The following is an 18,857-nucleotide window of genomic DNA, read 5'->3' on the forward strand; positions in this document are numbered from 1 at the left end:
CCTGGAAGCTCTTAACATTAACTTTTTTTTTTTTTGGTTTTTCAAGGTAGGGTCTTGCTCCATCTAGCCCAGGCTGACCTGGAATTCACTATGTAGTCTCAGGCTGGCCTCAATCTCATAGCAACCCTCCTACCTCAGCTTCCCAAGTGCTGAGATTAAAGATGAGTGCCACCGTGCCCTGCTGGAGATGTCTTCCCCCATCCCATACTGTCACACGTTATCATTAACATGCAATCAAGTTAATGTAGAACATAAGACATCTTTGCGATCAATGCAGCTGAAGATTGCCTTACTAGTGCTGTGAGATGAGTCAGCAGCTCACTTTACTTCAGTTTAGAACTCTGACAGGGAGAAGCCAGAGGTGGCCTGGCTGCCCTTGAGCTCCTCTTTGCCAGGTTGTTTATTATAGCTGCTTTAACATGTGTCCTGTGAGAGTCAGAACTTACATGTGGAAACAATGTAAGTTTCCAGGAGGAGCCTTTTAGACTTTAATCATGTAGGTTAGTTCATCTAACTTTGGCTACTAGTTCCCAATTCAAAACAATTGGATTTCCTTCAATACTTCTGAAAACAATCCCTAAACATACATTTATTTATTTATTTATTTATTTTTATTTTGAGGCAGGGTCTCCACTCTAGCCCAAGATGACCTGGAATTCACTCTGTAGCCCAGGTTGGCCTTAATTTGGAGTGATTCTCCTACCTGTCTCCCAAGTGCTGGGATTATAGGAGTGAGCTACCACACCAGGCTGGAGAAAGGGCTCAGTGGTTAAAGACACTTTTTTCCAAAGGCTGAAGGCCCAAGTTTGATTTCCCAGTACTCACATAAAAGCCAGATGCACAAAGTGGTGCACACTCACTATTCACACTGGCAGGAGGCCCTGGTGCTTCCCTTTCTCTCTCTCTCTCTCTCTCTCACACACACACACACACTCTCTCTCTCTCTCTCTCTCTCTGTCTTTGCCTCTTTCTCTTTATCTGAAATAAGTAAATTAGAATATTAAGAAAAAAACTAAACATAGTTACATTAGTAATTCTTTTTTTTTAAACTTTAAAAAAGAATTTATATTTATTTATTTATTTGAGACAGAGAAAGGGAGAGAGAAAGAGAATGGGCATGCCAGGGCCTCTAGCCACTGCAAATGAACTTTGGACGCATGTGCCCCCATGTGCATCTGGTTTACATGGGACCTGGAGAATCGAACCAGGGTCTTTAGGCTTAGCAGGCATGTGCTTCAAATGTTAAGCCATCTCTCCAGCCCAGTAACTCTTAATTTTTTTTTTTTTCAGGGGATGGTGGCACATACCTTTAATCCCAATACATGGGAGGCAGAGGTAGGAGGATTGCTGTGAGTTTAAGGCCTCCTGAGACTACACAGTGAATTCCAGGACAGCCTGGGCTACAGCAAAATCCTACCTTGAAAAACAAACAAAAATATATTTTTAATTTTGTTTATTTTATTTATGTATTTGAGAGAGACAGAGAAAGAGAAAGAGATAGAACAAGAGAGAATGGGTGCACCAGGGCCTCCAGCCACTGCACACAAACTCTAGATGCATGCGCCACCTTGTGCATCTGGCTTACGTGGGTACTGGGGAATAGAGCCTCAAACTGGGGTCCTTAGGCTTCACAGGCAAGTGCTTAACCACTAAGCCATCTCTCCAGCCCCATCAAAAATATTTTTAAAATTTTATTTGAAGCAGTGAGAGACAGAGAGAGAATAGGCATGCCAGGTCCTTTAAATACTACAAGTGAACTCCAGATGCATGAGCCACTTTGTGCATCAGGCTTTATCTGAGTACTGGGGAATTTAATTCAGGTTGTTAGGCTTTCCAGGCAAGCACCCTGACCACTGAGCCATCTCTCCATCCTGAAAACATTTTAAGTATTATTTTCCTGAACAAATTATAATCACTTAAGAACAAATGATAATTTGGCTGCAAGATAAGGCTTACCATAAGATTTTAAGCTTTATAGTTTCTTTCTATCACTTTTTCACTAACTTCAACTTTTTAAAAATTTTCTTTTCAGAGTGCCGTGTTACAGTACTTGTTTTTCTTAGCCCAGATTCCTATTGCCATGTCGCCATTAAGCAACAACAGCCTGTTTCTTGAATATGCAAAGAATCCTTTCTTAGATTTTCTCCAGAAAGGACTAATGATCTCACTGTCTACAGATGACCCAATGCAATTCCACTTCACCAAGGTATACATGTGGCATCTTGAGTAACATAAATGTTTTTCTGAAAACTATTGTTTCCTACCTAAAAATTGGCAGTTACATCAGTGTACTTCATTATCCTCTTTATGTAAGATGCATGTTATGTATTGTCTTTTATTTATTTATTTTTTATTTTTTGGTTTTTCGAGGCAGGGTCTCACTCTAGCCCAGGCTGACCTGGAATTCACTATGTAGTCTCAGGGTGGCCTCGAACTCACAGTGATCCTCCTACTTCTGCCTCCTGAGTGCGGGGATTTAAGGTGTGTGCCACCATGCCTGTCTGTTATTTCTTTCTTTAAAAATATTTTTATTTTTATTTATTTAATTGACAGAGAAAGAGGGAGGGAGAGAGAATGGGCACACCAGGGCTTCCAGCCACTGCAAACAAACTCCAGACATGTGTGCCCCCTTGTGCATTTGGCTAATGTGGGTCCTGGAGAATAGAACCTGGGTCCTTTGGCTTTGCAGACAAACACCTTAATTGCTAAGCCATCCCTCCAGGCCCTGGCTTTTATTTCTTTTATGAGTGTGCTTCCCTTTCTTCACTTAAATAAATACCCACAGGAGCCCCTGATGGAGGAATACGCCATTGCTGCACAAGTCTTCAAGCTGAGCACCTGCGATATGTGTGAGGTGGCGAGGAACAGTGTTCTGCAGTGCGGCCTTTCCCACGAGGTAAACCTGTCCTTGCCTGGCTGTCCTTCTGAGTATAGTGGCTAACTCGTATACTGAAAAGTCAGTTGGGGATATTCGCGTAGAAAAGCTGTCCCACAAACCATACTCTGGACAGGGACCACAAAAGACTATTTCAGGGCTGGGGACATGGCTCTGTGTTTGGGCACTTGCACATGTGTGGGACCCTCAGTTCAATCCCTAGGACTGTCCTACCCCAAAATGCTCTATGTCTGACCATGCTTTGTAGGGAATAAGATACGCTTATTTTTTATTTTTGTTTTTTGAGGTAGGGTCTCGCTGTAGCACAGGCTGACCTGGAATTCACTCCATATTCTCATGGTGGCCTTGAACTCACGGTGATCCTCCTACCTCTGCTTCCCTAGTGCTGGGATTAAAGGTGTGTGCTACCATGCCTAGCTAAGATACAGTTATTTTTAAAATATTTTATTTATTTGAGTGAGAGAGAAAGGCTGATAGAGAATGTGCATGCCAAGGCCTTTAGCCACTGCAAACTTAATCCAGACACATGAGCCACCTTGTGCATCTGGTTTATGTGGGTCCTGGGGAATTGAATTCAGATCTTTAGGCTTTGTGGCCATTTCTCCAGCCCTGTTTTTCCTTTTGCTTATGGCCTACATAAAGAATTTTGTGGAAGATGCAATTATCCACTATATTAAGGGTGAGAAGAGATAACATATATTTCCTTCCTTTTGTCTTACAGGAAAAAGCAAAGTTTCTGGGCAAGAATTACCTTGAAGAAGGCCCAGTTGGAAATGATATCCACAGGACAAATGTAGCCCAAATCCGCATGGCCTATCGTTATGAAACCTGGTGTTATGAACTCAATTTAATTGTTGAGGGTCTTAAAACAACAGAATGAATGAAACAAGTAAATTAACACTACAGGATTTTCATTGCAGAGAAATGAAATAACAACACTAGTTATTGAGTCTCTGCCATAAGCCAAGAATTATAGTAAATGTTCTACTGATATTTACTTAAATCAAACCTTCTCACAACTGTGTAAAATAGATATTATCTGTATTTTTAGAAAGATGAGTAAACTTAACAAGGTTAATAAAATGCACAGCAATATTTCTACTGAGGCTTAGCAGTGGAGACATGGGTCTGACTCTGGAATCTTCATGACTTTCAGGCAGAAAGTTGTCAAAGATAGACAAAAATATATGCAAATGACCAGAGGCTGAGAGAATATAGACTTTTGGCTTATAGAATTAAACATGGTTAAGACACTTTGAACTATCTGAAAACCTTTTAACAAAGTACAAATAAATAGTGGCCTTCTTAGACAAAAACAGACTAATTATATGCTAATAAAGAAAATCAGTAAACCAGGCGTGGTGGCACTCAGGAAGCAGAGGTAGGAGGATCACCAAGAGTTCGAGGCCATCCTGAGACTACATAGGGAATTCCAGGTCAGCTCTGAGCTAAAGCAAGACCTTACCTCAGAGAACAAAACAAAACAAAAAAAAATCAGCATCCATGAATTGCACTTGAGGTAGAATTTTTCTCTAGCCTAGGCTGACCTGGAATTCCCTATGTAGTCTCAGGTTGGCCTTGAACTCACAGTGATCCATCTACCATCTACCTCTGCCTCCTTTTTTTTTTTAATGCATTTTATTTATGTATTTGAGAGAGAGAGAGAAAGAGGCACAGGGGGTGGGGGGACAGAGAGAATGGGCATGCCAGGGCCTCTAGCCACTGCAAACAAACTCCAGATGCATTTGCCCCCTTGTGCTTCCATGGGTCCTGGAGAATCGAACCGGGATCCTTTGGCTTTGAAAACATGCACCTTGACCACTAAGCAGTCTCTCCAGCCCTCCTTTTTTTTTTTTTTTTTTTCAATATAGGGTCTCACTTTAACCCAGGCTGACCTGGAATTCACTATGTAGTCTCAGGGTAGCTTTGAACTCATGGTGATCCTCCTACCTCTGCCTTCCAAGTGCTGAGATTAAAGGTATATACCACCATGCCCAGCTAGAAGATATATATATTTATGAGAGAGAGGGAGGGAGAAAGAGGCAAAGGAGAAAGAGAATGGGCATGTCAGGGCCTCCAGCCACAGTATAACACCAGATGCATGTTCCACCTTGTGTACCTGACTTTACATGGGTACTGTGGAATTGAACTTGGGTCTTTTGGCTTTGCAAGCAAACGCCTTAATCACTAAGCCATCTCTCCACCCCAGGAGAAGATTCCTGTCTTGCAAAAGTAAAACATGCAACTAATTTATTAGAAATATGCTTGCAGCCCGGAGTGGTGGCGCATATCTTTAATCCCAGTGCTTGGGAGGCAGAGGTAGGAGGATTGCTGTGAGTTCAAGGCCATCCTGAGACTACATAGTGAATTTCAGGTCAGCCTGGGCTAGAGTGAGACCCTACCACAAAAAATAAAAAAATTAAATTAAATTAAAAAAAAAAATAACACCTGCTGAAGTCAGGAAATGCTCTAATTATCCAGATATTTGTTCACACAATGGTTTCACCATCTAGTGGCTGGGCTGATATTTCAATCAATTTATCCAATAAGCAATTTTCAAATTTTTTTTATTATTGACAACTCCCATAATTATAGACAATAAACCATGATCCTTCCCCTTCCTCCTCACTTTCCCCTTCACAACTCCACTCTCCATCATATCCCCTCTCCCTCTCAGTCAGTCTGTCTTTTATTTTGATGTCATCATTTTTGGTGTAGGTAGTGCCAGGCACTGCGAGGTCATGGATATCCAGGCCATTTTGTGTCTGGTAGAGTACATTGGAAGGAGTCCTATCCTTTTTTTGGCTCAATAAGCAATTATTGATCAGACATGTAAAGTATTAGGCACTATACTAGACACCAAAGATAATAACAAGATTTCATTTCTATTCTCAACTTGTTTGCCATTTGAGGTCATAGACTGTGAAAAGTAAAAAGAATTTGCTGCTGGGCATGGAGGTGTCTTTAATCCTAGCACTTGGAAGGCAGAGGTAGGAGAAATCACCATGAGTTTGAGGCCACCCTGAGACTAAATAGTGAATTCCAGGGACGCCTGGACTAGAGAGTGAGACTTTACCTCGAAAAACAAACAAACACAAAAACAAACAAACAAAAAAACGCATGGCAGTTCCCGCTCCCAGAACCCTCACTGCTGCAGAGCTGAATTTTTTTTTTTTTTTTCAAAACATCTCAGCAAATAATGATGTTTCAGAGCCAGGTATGATGGTTTATGCTTATAATTTCCTCCTCACTTTGGAGGGAAGATGAGGTAGGAGGACTGCTGTGAGTTCCAGGTCAGCGTGGGGTATAGTGTGACCATCTCAAGACAGCAGGTACAGGCCCTGGGCTTGATCTCCAGCATTCATAAAAGCCAGGAGTGGCCATGCATGCCTGTAACCCCACTGTTGAGGGAGGCCGAGACCAGAAGGATGGGTGGGGCTTCCTGCTCAGCCAATCTGACCAAGAAACAGGGAGCTCCAATGTGAGTGAGACTTATCTCCGGAAAGGAAGAGGGAAGAGGGATAGAGGACACCCTGCCAGCTTTCTCTGACTTTCACATGAGTGTATAAGGGTGTGGGTATTTGTATACACGTATGTATACATTGCATATATACAATACATACACCAATTTTTAAAAAGAAAGTACAAGCAAATTCCTGCATGTTTCCGCGTTCTGCACGGGTAGTCACAAGCATAGCCATGCTCAAGATTTGTACTAGTTGTGGGGTTGGACTCCTCTTCCTGGCCTCTAAGCTGCACTTCTGCTTGATTAGTATTTCTTTGCAAATCCCTTAGAGAACCCGACTGTATTTTTCTTTGGCTTCCAAATCATCAAAATGACACATCAAAACAGGCAATTCTCAGACTTAAAAGGACATTAACTATCATTAGATATATCTCCATCTTACCCATGAGAGGGCAGTAGAATACACACATGTGAATTAATTTATTACAGATTTGGTTACATATATGATTCTTGAAATTCAGTCAACTTTACTCTGCCAAATAATGTTCCCGAATTCAAAATTCAAAAAATAAATTTCAAAGTCACATTATTTTTTAGCCCAAATTTCATCTTGGACAACTATCTGGGAAGCTTTTTAAACAGATTAGATGCCCAATGCAGAAGCTCACGCCTATGGGGCTGAGGCCAGATTGGGAGTTTGAGGAAGGCCAGCCTGGGCTCCAAGGACAGACCCTTTCTCCAAAGCGCATGCGTAAAGGGCGGGGAGGGGCGGGGTGTTGCAGAAGAGAGCAAAGGACTTGATAAAGATCAGCGTTTGAAATTTATTACAACCTTATTCATTTATTTCCTCATTGGGATGATTTTAAAAAGTGTTGTCATAAAGCCGGGCGTGGTGGCCCACGCCTTTAATCCCAGCTCTCGGGAGGCAGAGGTAAGAGGATCGCCGTGAGTTCGAGGCCACCCTGAGAATGCATAGTGAATTCCAGGTCAGCAGTCTGGACTAGAGTGATACCCTACCTCGGAACAACAGCAAAAACAAACAAAAAAGTGTTGTCATTACTTTCCCCTCACCATGGGGAGTAATTCCTGTTTTATGGTCCCCAGTCAGTGGCTTCACAGCAGTTTGGGGTATGCTGCCTTTATAGTTTTGGTTAGCTGGCCTGTGACCCTCCTCTATGGTGTGTAAACCGAACACCTCTCTTTCTGGCGTCTTCTATTTTGGGACCTCGACGTGAACAAACGTGGGAAGTTTGGTCACCAGACCCAGGTTCTGGCGCCGCGCAGAGAGGAGGCGGGGCGGGACGGCTAGCCAGCGCCTGGGAACCCCGCGGCCCCGGGAACCGGGCTGCGCTCGCCGCCCGCGCGGCGCCACGCGCCCCTGAGCGAGAGCGGGTCGCCCGCCCGCCCGCCCGCCGGCCCTGAGCCCCAGCTCGATTCTCCGCGCGGCGGGGCGGCGACCTCGGCCCGGGGAGCGCGTCCCGGAGGCAGCCGCGCTTGGGACTGCAAGTGTCAGGGGCGTCTCTACGTTGCCAGGTGGCGCCTAAGTGTGAAGACCGAAGGGAAGCCCTCGTTCTTGAGCCCCGTCACAGCACTTGATTTCAGAGACCGCCTGCCTCCTGAGCACGGCGGGAGCACACGCTGCCGCAGTTTCCTGAAGGGTGCCGCTGGGGTCGCTGGACTCCGGGCTGGGAGAGGACTAGGGAGCTCTGGCTGCAGAGCTGGGCTGGTCGGTCCACAGGCAGGCGGCGCAGGCTCGGGCACACGGGACCTGCGCTCGGTTCTGGCCTGAACTCAAGCAAACGCAAGGCCAGGAACGCCCCTCAGCAGGTCCCGGGCGGTGCCTTGGGAGGGCCGAGCATGGGGGCGGTGGTGGGAACGTCAGCCAATAGAAATCGAGATTTTCTGGTTAGGGCGGGTCTGGATGAGAATTCTAACCAGTAAGAATCAAGATTTCCTGGGAGAGGCGGTAACAGAGCGGGTTCCGCCCTGGGTGGGCGGAGCTTTCTGCGGGACCTGCGGAGGCGGGACGGGGCGGACCGGAGTGCGACCCTGCAGACCCGCAACTCTGCGGGGCTGGGCGCCTTGTAGCTTCGCCGCCGTAGAAGCGTCGAGGCCCAGGCAAGGTAGGCGCGGGGCGAGGCGCGCGGGGACCGAGGCTGCCCGGCTTTGGCTCCTCGGGGCGTCTCGGTTGGCGTCGCTCCGTGGGCGTCGGGCGCGAGGCTGTAGAGCGGCGCGGCGCTGGCTGAGGTGCCGGCCCCGCGGGAGCGCCGAGTGCCCGGCGGCGCCTCGACGACGCCCGCTTGAGAGACTCGTGGGCGGGGCGGGCTGTGGCCGCGCGGGGCTTGGGGGTCTCGCCGCCCGTCGCGGGGTCTCGGGCGGGTCTGCCGGGTGGCACTCGCCGTCCGGGAAGGAGAGGGCGCGCCCCGCGACCCGGAGGAAACGCGCGCGCTGCCGCCCGGCTCTGCCTGCCCGCGAGCTTGAACTTGGACGTGTGTGAACGATGGATTAGTTGTAAACCATTTATTTTGTGTGTGTGTGTGTGTGTGTGTGTGTGTGTGTGTGTGTGTGCGCGCGCGCGCGCGCGCGCTTTGATTTGTAACAGAATTGGTTAAGCAGAATGTGAAAGTTGTCAAGTAGGATTTTCATTTGAAAATCTCGACAGTGGAACACCCAAGCGCGGTGGAGTAACCTGGGTAGATAGTGATTAGATTGTGAGTCAAAGGCTCCAGTCAGGAGCGCAGAAATTCCACCAGATTAACTCATGCGAGCTTCTCTTTCCCTAACTGTAAAGTTGCGAAGCCCGTGAGCGTTCTGAGGTCAAATGAGATGTGTGAGTGTGCCACAGAGGTAGGCATTTTTGTTTGAATATACATGCATCTGGCGGCACACAGTGTAAAGCAACTACTAAGTAAATGTATGGTGGCACTGTAATCCTCTGTCAGGCCTGATGCTAGAGATTACACTCAAGCTGTTTTAGATAGCATGCTAAATTTCTGTTTACTATGTAAAATAAGTGTTTAGTTCTTTTCACACACAACTACCCTTGTTTCAGTAGCGGTTTGTTATTAACCAATTGATGAAAATTTCTAGATTAGCACATACCTATGTACTGTTGCAGAGATATTTAATATCAGTTGTACCTAAAATATCTGGGAGTATTGTTTTAAATTGAGACTTGCATTTATTTTTGCAAGTTGAGGGGATGCTTATAAATCTGAATCGTCTAAAACAAAGTTAATATATGGCTGTTACTTTTGTACAGTCTTTATTATAGACATTGACATTCTTTACTATGGGCATGTGTATACATGTGTTACAGGGAGAAGATGGGAAATCAAGCAATAACCATTTGATAACTATTAAGTTTCTGTTAGGGATACTTACAGGATTGTTCTGGTGTCATTTCAGAGGCCAAAATGAGAAACTGTAGAAATTGTGTCTCTTTGATTAGTTTGTATTGAATGAACAATGGCATTTTTTTAGTTGCAGAAATAAAGGAAAACTATTAATTTTTTTAGCTGACAGCAGGAGGCAGTTTTCATTTCTTTTTTCTTTTTTTGCATTTTTTCGAGGTAGTCTCACTCTCTAGTCCAGGCTGACCTGGAATTCACTATATAGTTTCAGGGTGGCCTCGAACTCATGGTGATCCTCCTACCTCTGCCTCCTGAGTGCTGTGATTAAAGGCTTGCGCCACCATGCCGGGCTTTTATTTATTTATTTATTTTTAAGCAGGGTCTCACTCTAGCCCAGGCTGACCTGAAACTCACTCTGTAGTCCCAGGCTGGCCTCAGACTCCTGGTGATACTCCTACCTCTGCCTCCTTTCTTAGTGCTGGAATCAAAGGTACATGCCACCATACCTGGCTAAAAATTATACTACTTTTAAATGATTTACAGTGAGTTTTATGTACTAGGCAAGAATTTTAGAGCACTGTACCAAGATCAAATGAAGCGGAGGATTAGAGGGAAAGTCACTAGTAAATAATTTATATATATTGGAAACAGTGTTACCTGGTCCAGATTAGCCTCAGACCCCTGTGTATACAGAATAACTTTGAACTCCTTTCCTGCCTCCACCTTCTAAATGCTGAGATTATAGTTGTGTGCCACCGTGCCATCGTTATATAAGTAATACTTTAAGTTGTATTTATTTATTTTACTTAAATATATTTCAGTGGTTCAGTAGAAATGTGGGTGCTTTGGTTCTTTTGAGATAGGCTGACTTGGAACTCACAGTGATCCTCTGAACTCAGCCTCCTGGGTGCTGGAATTACAGGATGAGCCACCACACCCAGCTGGGTGGGTGTTTTGAAACAACTTTTTTTTTTTTTTTAATTTTTCAAGGTAGGCTCTTGCTCTAGCCCAGGCTGACCTCGAGTTCACTATGTACTTTCAGGGTGGCCTTGAACTCACACCTCTGCATCCCAAGTGTTGGGATTAACGGTGTGTACCACCACACCCAGCTATTTAAAAGAATTTTTTTTAAGTTTTTATTTATTTATTTGAGAGAAAGAGAGTGAGTGAGAGGAGTAGGCACAGGAGGGCCTCCAGCCACTGCAAACAAACACCAGGCACATGTGCCACCATGTGCATCTGGCTTAAGTGGGGCCTGAGGAATGGAACATTGGTCCTTAGGCTTCACAGACAAGTGCCTTAACCACTAAGCAATCTCTCTAGCCCCACCTCTCCTTTTTTTTTGAGGTAGGGTTTCATTCTAGTCCAGGCTGACCTGGAATTCACTATGTAGTCTCTGGGTGGCCTTGAACATACGGTGATCCTCCTATCTCTGCCTCCTGAGTGCTGGGATTAAAGATGTGTGCTACCATGCCTGGCTAGCCCCCCTGTTTTTGTGACAGGATTTTACTATGTAGCCCAGGTTGGCCTTGAACTCACAATAATCCTCCTGCCTCAGCCTCTTTTAAACATATTTTAAAATTTGTATTATTTATTTGAGAAAGAGGCAGATGAGACGCACATACACACAGACAACAGAGACAACAGAGACAGAGGGGGAGGGAGAGAGAGAATGGGTGCACCAGGATTTTCAGCTGCTGTAAATGAATTCCAGTTGTGCACGCCACCTTGTGCATCTGGCTTATGTGGGTCCTGGGGAATCAAACCTGGGTCCTTTGGCTTAACAAGCAAATAAATACCTTAACCACAAATCCATCTCTCCAGCCTTGCCTCAGCCTCTTAGAGGTGTTTACCACCATGCCTAGCTAAAATTACTTAAAGCACCTTTAAGCCTGTATCTCATAATAAATCCACTGTGATTCTACAACATCTTGATCTTACACGTCTAAAGCTTACATTCATATTACATATTGAGCATCTATTATATTTCTTTTTTTTGTTTTTATTTTTTATTTATTTATTTGAGAGTGACAGAGAGAGAGAGAGAGAAGGAGAGAGAGAATGAGAATGGGCACGCCAGGGCTTCCAGCCACTACAAAGAACTCCAGATGTGTGCGCCCCCTTGTGCATTTGGCTAATGTGGTTCCTGGGGAATTGAGCCTGAAACTGGGGTCCTTAGGCTTCACAGGCAAGCGCTTAACCACTAAGCCATCTCTCCAGCCCAGCATCTATTATATTTCAAGGCACAGTTTTAGGAGTCATGTTGTATTCACACATCAAAAGGATGCAGTTCCAGCTAAGAGATTATACACTCCCTATACCAAGTGGGGTAAAATAAATTCTGAAAGAGCTGTTTTGAAAGCTGATTTTAATGTTAAGAAAATGCACTAGGATTTATGGAGCTCTCCTCTGTACCAGGCAGTGAGTGTTCTCAGTTTGTATGTATTAGGTTATTTAATCCTCACAACAGCATTGAGGAGGGGTGCTATTATTACCATATCTTCATTGAAAAGTTCAGAGAAATCAAATAACTTGCCTGTGACCACATAAGGTAAGTAGCAGAGGTGGGATTTAAATCAGGTTGTCAGACTCTGATGCTGAGCTCAATCTCTGCTCTATACAGAGTGGTACACAGATAAAATCCATGGAGCTGGGGAAATGGTTCAGTGCTAGTCTGAAAAACGGAGCAATGAACAAGAAACTTCCTCACATCATGTGTATGGCAATTACCAACATCCAAAAGTTCTATACACGTGCACCGTGGCATATGTGCACCCATACTCACACACATGAACATGTACACACACACACCACACACACACACACACACACACATCAAAAAAAAACAACTCAGGGCTAGAGAGATGGCTTAGCAGTTAAGTCATTTGCCTGCAAAGCCAAAGTATCCCGAGTCCAGGACCCACGTAAGCCAGATGCACAAGGGGGCACATGTGTCTGGAGTTCGTTTGCAGTGGCCGGATGCCCTGGCACACCCATTCTATTTCTCTCTCTCCTTTTTCTCTCTCAAATAAATAAATAAGATTATACATATAACAACTCAAACATTGAAGAGAACTTGTGTGGAGAGAGAGCCAGGCGTGGTAGTGCACCTCTGTAATACCAGCACTCTGGAGGTGGAGGCAGGAAGATCAAGAGTTTTAAGATTATCTTTGGCTACATAATGAGTTTGAGGCCATCCTGGACTACATGAGACCCTGCTGAGGGAGAGGGAAGAGTTGGTAGAGAGGGACAGAAACTGGCATTTGCAATATATAAATGAAGGAAGGCATGTCCAAGCTACAATTTAATTATACTTGTATGTAAAAGCTTCTTCTTCTTCTTTTTTTTTTTTTTTTTTTTTTTTGGTGGAGGGTAGTGTATGACCTGGGATTCTTTTTTTTCATGCTGACAGAGAATTGGATTCTTTTAATTTCTGAATTCCTACTCACTCAGTAACTACAATTACAAAATTGTCTTAGCAGTATTAGAGGTGTTCGTTTAGAGGTGGTGGCGCATGCCTTTAATTCCAGCACTTGGGAGGCAGAGGTAGGAGGATTGCCATGAGTTCCAGGCCACCCTGAGACTACATAGTGAATTCCAGGTCAGCCTGAGCTAGAGTGAGACCCTACCTTAAAAACAAAAAGAAAAAAAAAATAAGCTGCTAATAAGTTGTTGCAGTTTGTATGCTATCAGAGAGAGTTAAATGGGGAATAATGATGAGAAACAAATTATTTTAGGAGTTGGTCATCTGCTACAGTGAGTTCTAGGCTAGCCTGGGAGTACTTGCTTAGGATGCATAAGGCGCTCGTTTGGATCCTCAGCTCCACATAAACCAGATGTGGTGTTATATACCTGGGGTCCTAGCACTTGGGAGGTGAAGGCAGCATAAAGTCTGGGATACAGATTTTATTATTGTTGTTGTTGTTGTTGTTTTGATGTCCTATGTCCTCTCAGGGTGGCCTTGAATTTAAGGCAATCCTCCTACTCTGCCTCCCAAGTGCTGGGATTAAAGGCGTGCGCCACCACGCCTGGCTTGTTTTTAAAGTAGGTTCTCACTGTAGCCCAGACTGACCTCGAACTCGCACTGATGTCCTCCTACCTCTGCCTCCCAAGTGTTGGGATCAAAAGCACCACCATGCCAACCCTAAAAATTTCATTTGGTGATATGTGCCTATATCCTAGTACTCTGACCGAGGCAGGAGGATTGTAAGTATGAGACTAACGTAGTTTACATAGAAGTTCCAGCTTGGCGTGGGCTTCATAATAAAAAGATACTTCAAAAGAAGGACAAAGAGAGAGTGAAAGGAAAAGAAAGTTGCAGTTCATTTGGAAATCACTCACTCATTTATTCATACCACACAGGAAAGTAGACCTAGCTTTGGTTGTAAGATTATTTTTCCTTATCTGTACTTTGTTTGCATGTCACACATATGCCTTGAAGCAAAACTATGAAAGCTTAATTATCCTGTCACTTGATTGTAGCCCCGCCCCCCACCCCACCCATAGGGTCTCACTGTAGCACTGGCTGACCAGGAATTCCCTCTATTCTCAGGGTGGCCTTGAACTCACTATGATCCTCCTACTTCTGCCTCCCAAGTGCTGGGGTTAAAGGCATACGCCACCCGGCTGATTGTTAGCTTTTGAAGTCACAGATAAAGCTTTAAAAAACAAAGAAGCCAGGGAAGGGAAGGGGCTCATATCTATAATCCCAGCATTTGGGAGGCAGAGGCAGGAGGATTACTGTGGGTTCATGACCAGTTTGGGTTACAAGAGACCCTATTAAAAAAAAAAAAATAGCCAGGCTTGGTAGTGCATTCCTTTAATCCCAACACTCGGGGAGGCAGAGGTAGTAGGATTGTCAAAGTTTAAGGCCACCCTAGGACTACATAGTAAATTCCAGGTCAGCCTGGGCTAGAGTGAGACCCTACCTCGAAAAAGAGAGATTGCTCAGTGGTGAAGGTGCTTGTCTGGGAAGCCTAAGGACTTTGATTTGGTTTGATTCCCCAGGACCCACTTAAGGCAGATGCACAAGGTGGCGTATGCATCTGGAGTTCATTTGCAATGGTTAGGGGTCCTGGTGTGTCCATTCTCTATATATTTATCTTTCCCCCCTTCTGTCATAAAGAAATAAAATACTTAAAAATGCCACCAAAACAAAACCAAAAAAAAACCTCCCCCTCAAACAAAACAAGTGCCGTCTTCTATAAGCTTAGCTCTTCCCCACCCCACAGGATCTTGTGGAGTACCAGTTGGCCTCAAACTCACAGTGTTATCTGTGGATGACCTTGAACTTCTGATCCTCTTGGCCTCAGCCTCTAACCAACAGTGTAGTGTGTTCCGCAACGTGAACAAACAATAGCTTTTGTGGTGCTGTTGATCAGCCTAAGGCTTCAATAATGCTAGCCACCTCCTTTAACAACTGAGCCAAGTTTAGATTATTAATTAAATACATACTGCTTGATTTATCTTTTTTTAGTTTTTGGTTGTTTTTTTTTTTTTTTCTGGGTAGGGTCTTGCTTCTACCTCAACCTCCAGAGTGCTTAAAGGCATGTGCCACTACGCCCAGCTTAAATTTTTTTTTTTTTTTTTTAAATTTAAGGCATGAGCCACACTAGTAAAGTCAGCTCTGCCTTGCTGCACAAAGAACCCAAACAAAAGCAGCCTGTGGGGGAAAAGGATTTATTTTGGCTTACAGACTTGAGGGGAAGCTCCATGATGGCAGGGAAGATGATGGCATGAGCAGAGGGTGGACATCACCTCTTGTCCAACATCAGGTAAACAACAGCAGTAGGAGAGAGTACCAAACACTTATAAGAGGAAACTGGCTATAAGCCAATAAGCCTGCCCCCAACAATACACTGCTTCCAGGAGGATTGAGTTCCCAAATTGCCACCAACTGGGGACATGGTATTCAGAACACCTAAGTTTATGGGGGACACCTGAATCAAACCACCACATTCCACCTTTGGCCCCCATAAAGTGACAACCATACATAGCATTCAGTCCATTTTTAAAAGTCCCCATAGTTTTTATCAACCCCACAGTCTAAGGTCTTTTTTAAAATTTTATTAACAACTTCCATGATTATAAAAAAATCCCATGATAATGTCCTCCCTCCCCCCACTTTCCCCTGTGAAACTCATTCTCCAGCATGTCCCCTTCCCCTCTCAATCAGTCTCTCTTTTATTTTGATGTCATGATCTTTTCTTCCTATTATGATGGTCTTGTGTAGGTAGTGTCAGGCACTATGGGGTCATGGATATCCAGGCCATTTTGTATCTGGAGGAGCACGTTGTAAGGAGTCCTACTCTTCCTTTGGCTCTTACATTCTTTCTTCTGTCTCTTCTGCACTAGTCTAAGGTCTCTTAACTGAGCTGTAATACCCAAAAAACAAAACACATAATGGCATGGAATAAACATTCACACTGCAATAGATAGCATTGGACATAGCAAAGAAGTATTTAAGCAATACAAGATTTAAACAGGGAAAACATCAACTTCTGTAGCTACAAGTCCTACAACTAACCAGTGATGAGTCTCTGGAGTTCCAATTCTGCCCCTCCAGGTAGGCTACTCACAGTCCCAGAAAACTTCATCTGGTGCCTGCAGCCCTCCTTGGCAGGCAGCCCTCCTTGGCAGCCACCCCGGTGTTGCAAATTCAGTGACCTTCTCTTTCCTACATTTGTTTTACCCCATAGTACCAGGTGAGCTACCAATTTGTTCATCCAGGGGGGAATAAAGCTGACTTAGAAGAACAAGACACTCCTTCAGCATTTAGGTCCCTTCAAAAGAGTCTGCATTCTTCCTGTTGTCCCAATGCAGATCAGCTGACCCAACTCAATGGTTGTAATCTTTCAAACAAATGCAGATGAATGGGTAGCAATTTTGGCCCGAAGATACCATTTCTTTCTGTGCCATATCCCTCTGCTCACACCAGTCCATTTCTACATAGTGTGCAACCTTGCACAAGTTCCCAGGACACAGGCAGGCAGAATGCAACAGGCCTCTCACACAAACTGCTTCTAGTCCAATCCTGACAAAGTTCTTTCTCACCCTCATAAGCCAAACTTCATAGTCCATAGTTCTTACTGCATTGAAGTCTTTCAACTCTGACCAGAATGGTTCATCAAGCTGTACTTACAGCATTGCAAGGCATGTTTTAAAGCCAAGATTTCAAATTTGTTCACATTCCTCCTGCAAAGCACCACCACGCCCAGCTTTTTTTTAAAGGCATGAGCCACCATGCCCAGGGATGAAGTAATTTATTTGCAAGTAGAGAGAGAGAGGTGGGGGGGGTAGGTAGAGAGAATATGAATGGGCACACCAGGGCCTCTAGCTGCAGCAAATAAACTCCAGATGCATGTGTGCATGTGCCACTTTGTGCATCTTGCTTTATGTGGGTACTGGGGAATCGAACTCAGTTCATTAGGCTTTGCAGGCTAGAACCACTGAGCCATCTATCCAGCCCTGCTTCATCTTGATAAGCATGCTTAATCATTTTGGCTCCAAATGGCTCAACCATTTATAAAGTTTATATTCATCTTCAAAAAATGAAGTTTTGCTCAAAATGTTACCATTTTGAGGACATTCTCAAAAATATTTTCTTCATTTGTAGTTTCATTAGAATAAGTACAGTGTTTCTAAGGTAGAGATGCAACTTTTCTCTAAAAGGACTGGATACAAATATTGTAGACTTCATGGCAAAAAGCAATTATAGACAGTACTTAAACGGATGAGTATGGGCTGTGCTCAAATGAAAATTTATTTGTACTCCCTGGAACTTGAACTTCATATAATTTTTTTTTTTTTTTTTGAGGTAGAGTCTTACTCTAGCCCAAGTTGACCTGGAATTTATTGTGTAGTCTCAGGTTGGCCTTGAACTCACAGGGATCCTCCTACCTCTGCCTCCCAAGTGCTGTTTTTTAAGGCATGTGCGTCCACATCCAGCTATAATTTTCACATCACAAATGCTGTCCTTCTTTGCCTTCTGTTTCCTACCTAAAGGCATTTAAAATGTAACCATCCCTTTAGACTTAGAGGCCTTACACAACAGGCAGTGGGTTAGGGTTGCAAAGCCTGATGGTCCAGGTTTGAGTCCCCAGTACCCATGTAAAGCCAGATGCACAGTGTGACACATGCATCTGAAGTGAGCACTATTTTTTGCTTTTTAAGGAGATTGCAACAGAAATACATTGAAGATAGTCTCAAATATCCAACATTCTTCTACATTTAAACCAAAGTTGTAAGAATTTACATGATTTTCTGGGCATGGTGGTGCATGCCTTTAACCCCAGCACTTGGGAGGCAGAGGTAGGAGGATCACTGTGAATTCAAGGCCACCCTAAGACTATATAGTGCATTTCAGGTCAGCTTGAGCTAGAGTGAGACCCTATCTCGAAAAACAAAAAAACAAGCTGGGTATGGTGGTGCACACCTTTAATCCCAGCACTTGGGAGGCAGAGGTAGGAGGATTGCTGCGAGTTCGAGGCTACCCTGTGACTCCCCAGTGAATTCCAGGTCAGCCTGAGCTAGAGTGACACCCTACCTCATAACAAAACAAAACAAAACAAAAAAACCCAAACAAACAAACAAAAAAAGAATCTACAGGACTTTGTAAAGAACTCTTGTTTTATAGCACTGCTATAGTTCTCTCTCTCTTTCTTTTCTTTTCTTTTCTTTTCTTTTCTTTTCTTTTCTTTTCTTTTCTTTTCTTTTCTTTTCTTTTCTTTTCTTTTCTTTTTTGAGGAAGGGTCTCTATCCCAGGCTGAGCTTGAATTCAATATATACTCTCAGGGTGTCCTTCAACTTACAGCCGTCCTCTTACCTCTGCCTCCAGAATGCTGGGATCAAGGCATGTACCATCATGCCCAACTGTACAGCAATGTTCTCTTTGTGGTATAGCCTTACAAATAAACATAATATATATAGAAATGAAAAGTTTAGCTTATGCACCAAGCATTATTCAATCTTACCTTTTGATGTAACCTGAATATTACTAAATTGCAAAGCATTCACTTAATAGGTTAGTGAGACAAGCTTGGAGAAAGAGCTTGAGTTTTCAGTGAAGGAGACCTTTCTAAGCTTCTGCATTGTCCTTGGCACTCAAGCTCTGTGGAAGTCCCTACTGGTGAGGACAAGTGGA

General features: G+C 44.0%; 2 protein-coding genes across 3 annotated transcripts in view; both read left to right on the forward strand.

Annotated features, from left to right (window-relative positions):
• Nucleotides 1–3,776, forward strand: part of Ampd1 (adenosine monophosphate deaminase 1) — a 41,424-nt gene extending 37,648 nt beyond the window's left edge. The window contains exons 13-15 of the mRNA XM_012950943.2: nucleotides 2,033–2,206; nucleotides 2,786–2,896; nucleotides 3,618–3,776. Coding sequence (XP_012806397.1) covers nucleotides 2,033–2,206; nucleotides 2,786–2,896; nucleotides 3,618–3,776 — 444 coding nt within the window. The remainder of the gene's footprint in view (nucleotides 1–2,032; nucleotides 2,207–2,785; nucleotides 2,897–3,617) is intronic.
• A 4,600-nt stretch (nucleotides 3,777–8,376) lies between these two features.
• Dennd2c (DENN domain containing 2C) overlaps nucleotides 8,377–18,857 on the forward strand; it is a 99,196-nt gene continuing 88,715 nt past the window's right edge. For both annotated transcript variants that reach the window (XM_045138738.1, XM_045138739.1), the window contains exon 1: nucleotides 8,377–8,485. The gene's annotated coding sequence lies outside the window, so the exon portion shown is untranslated. The remainder of the gene's footprint in view (nucleotides 8,486–18,857) is intronic.

Source organism: Jaculus jaculus, chromosome 19 (genome assembly GCF_020740685.1).
Source record: "Jaculus jaculus isolate mJacJac1 chromosome 19, mJacJac1.mat.Y.cur, whole genome shotgun sequence".
Lineage (NCBI taxonomy): Eukaryota > Metazoa > Chordata > Mammalia > Rodentia > Dipodidae > Jaculus > Jaculus jaculus.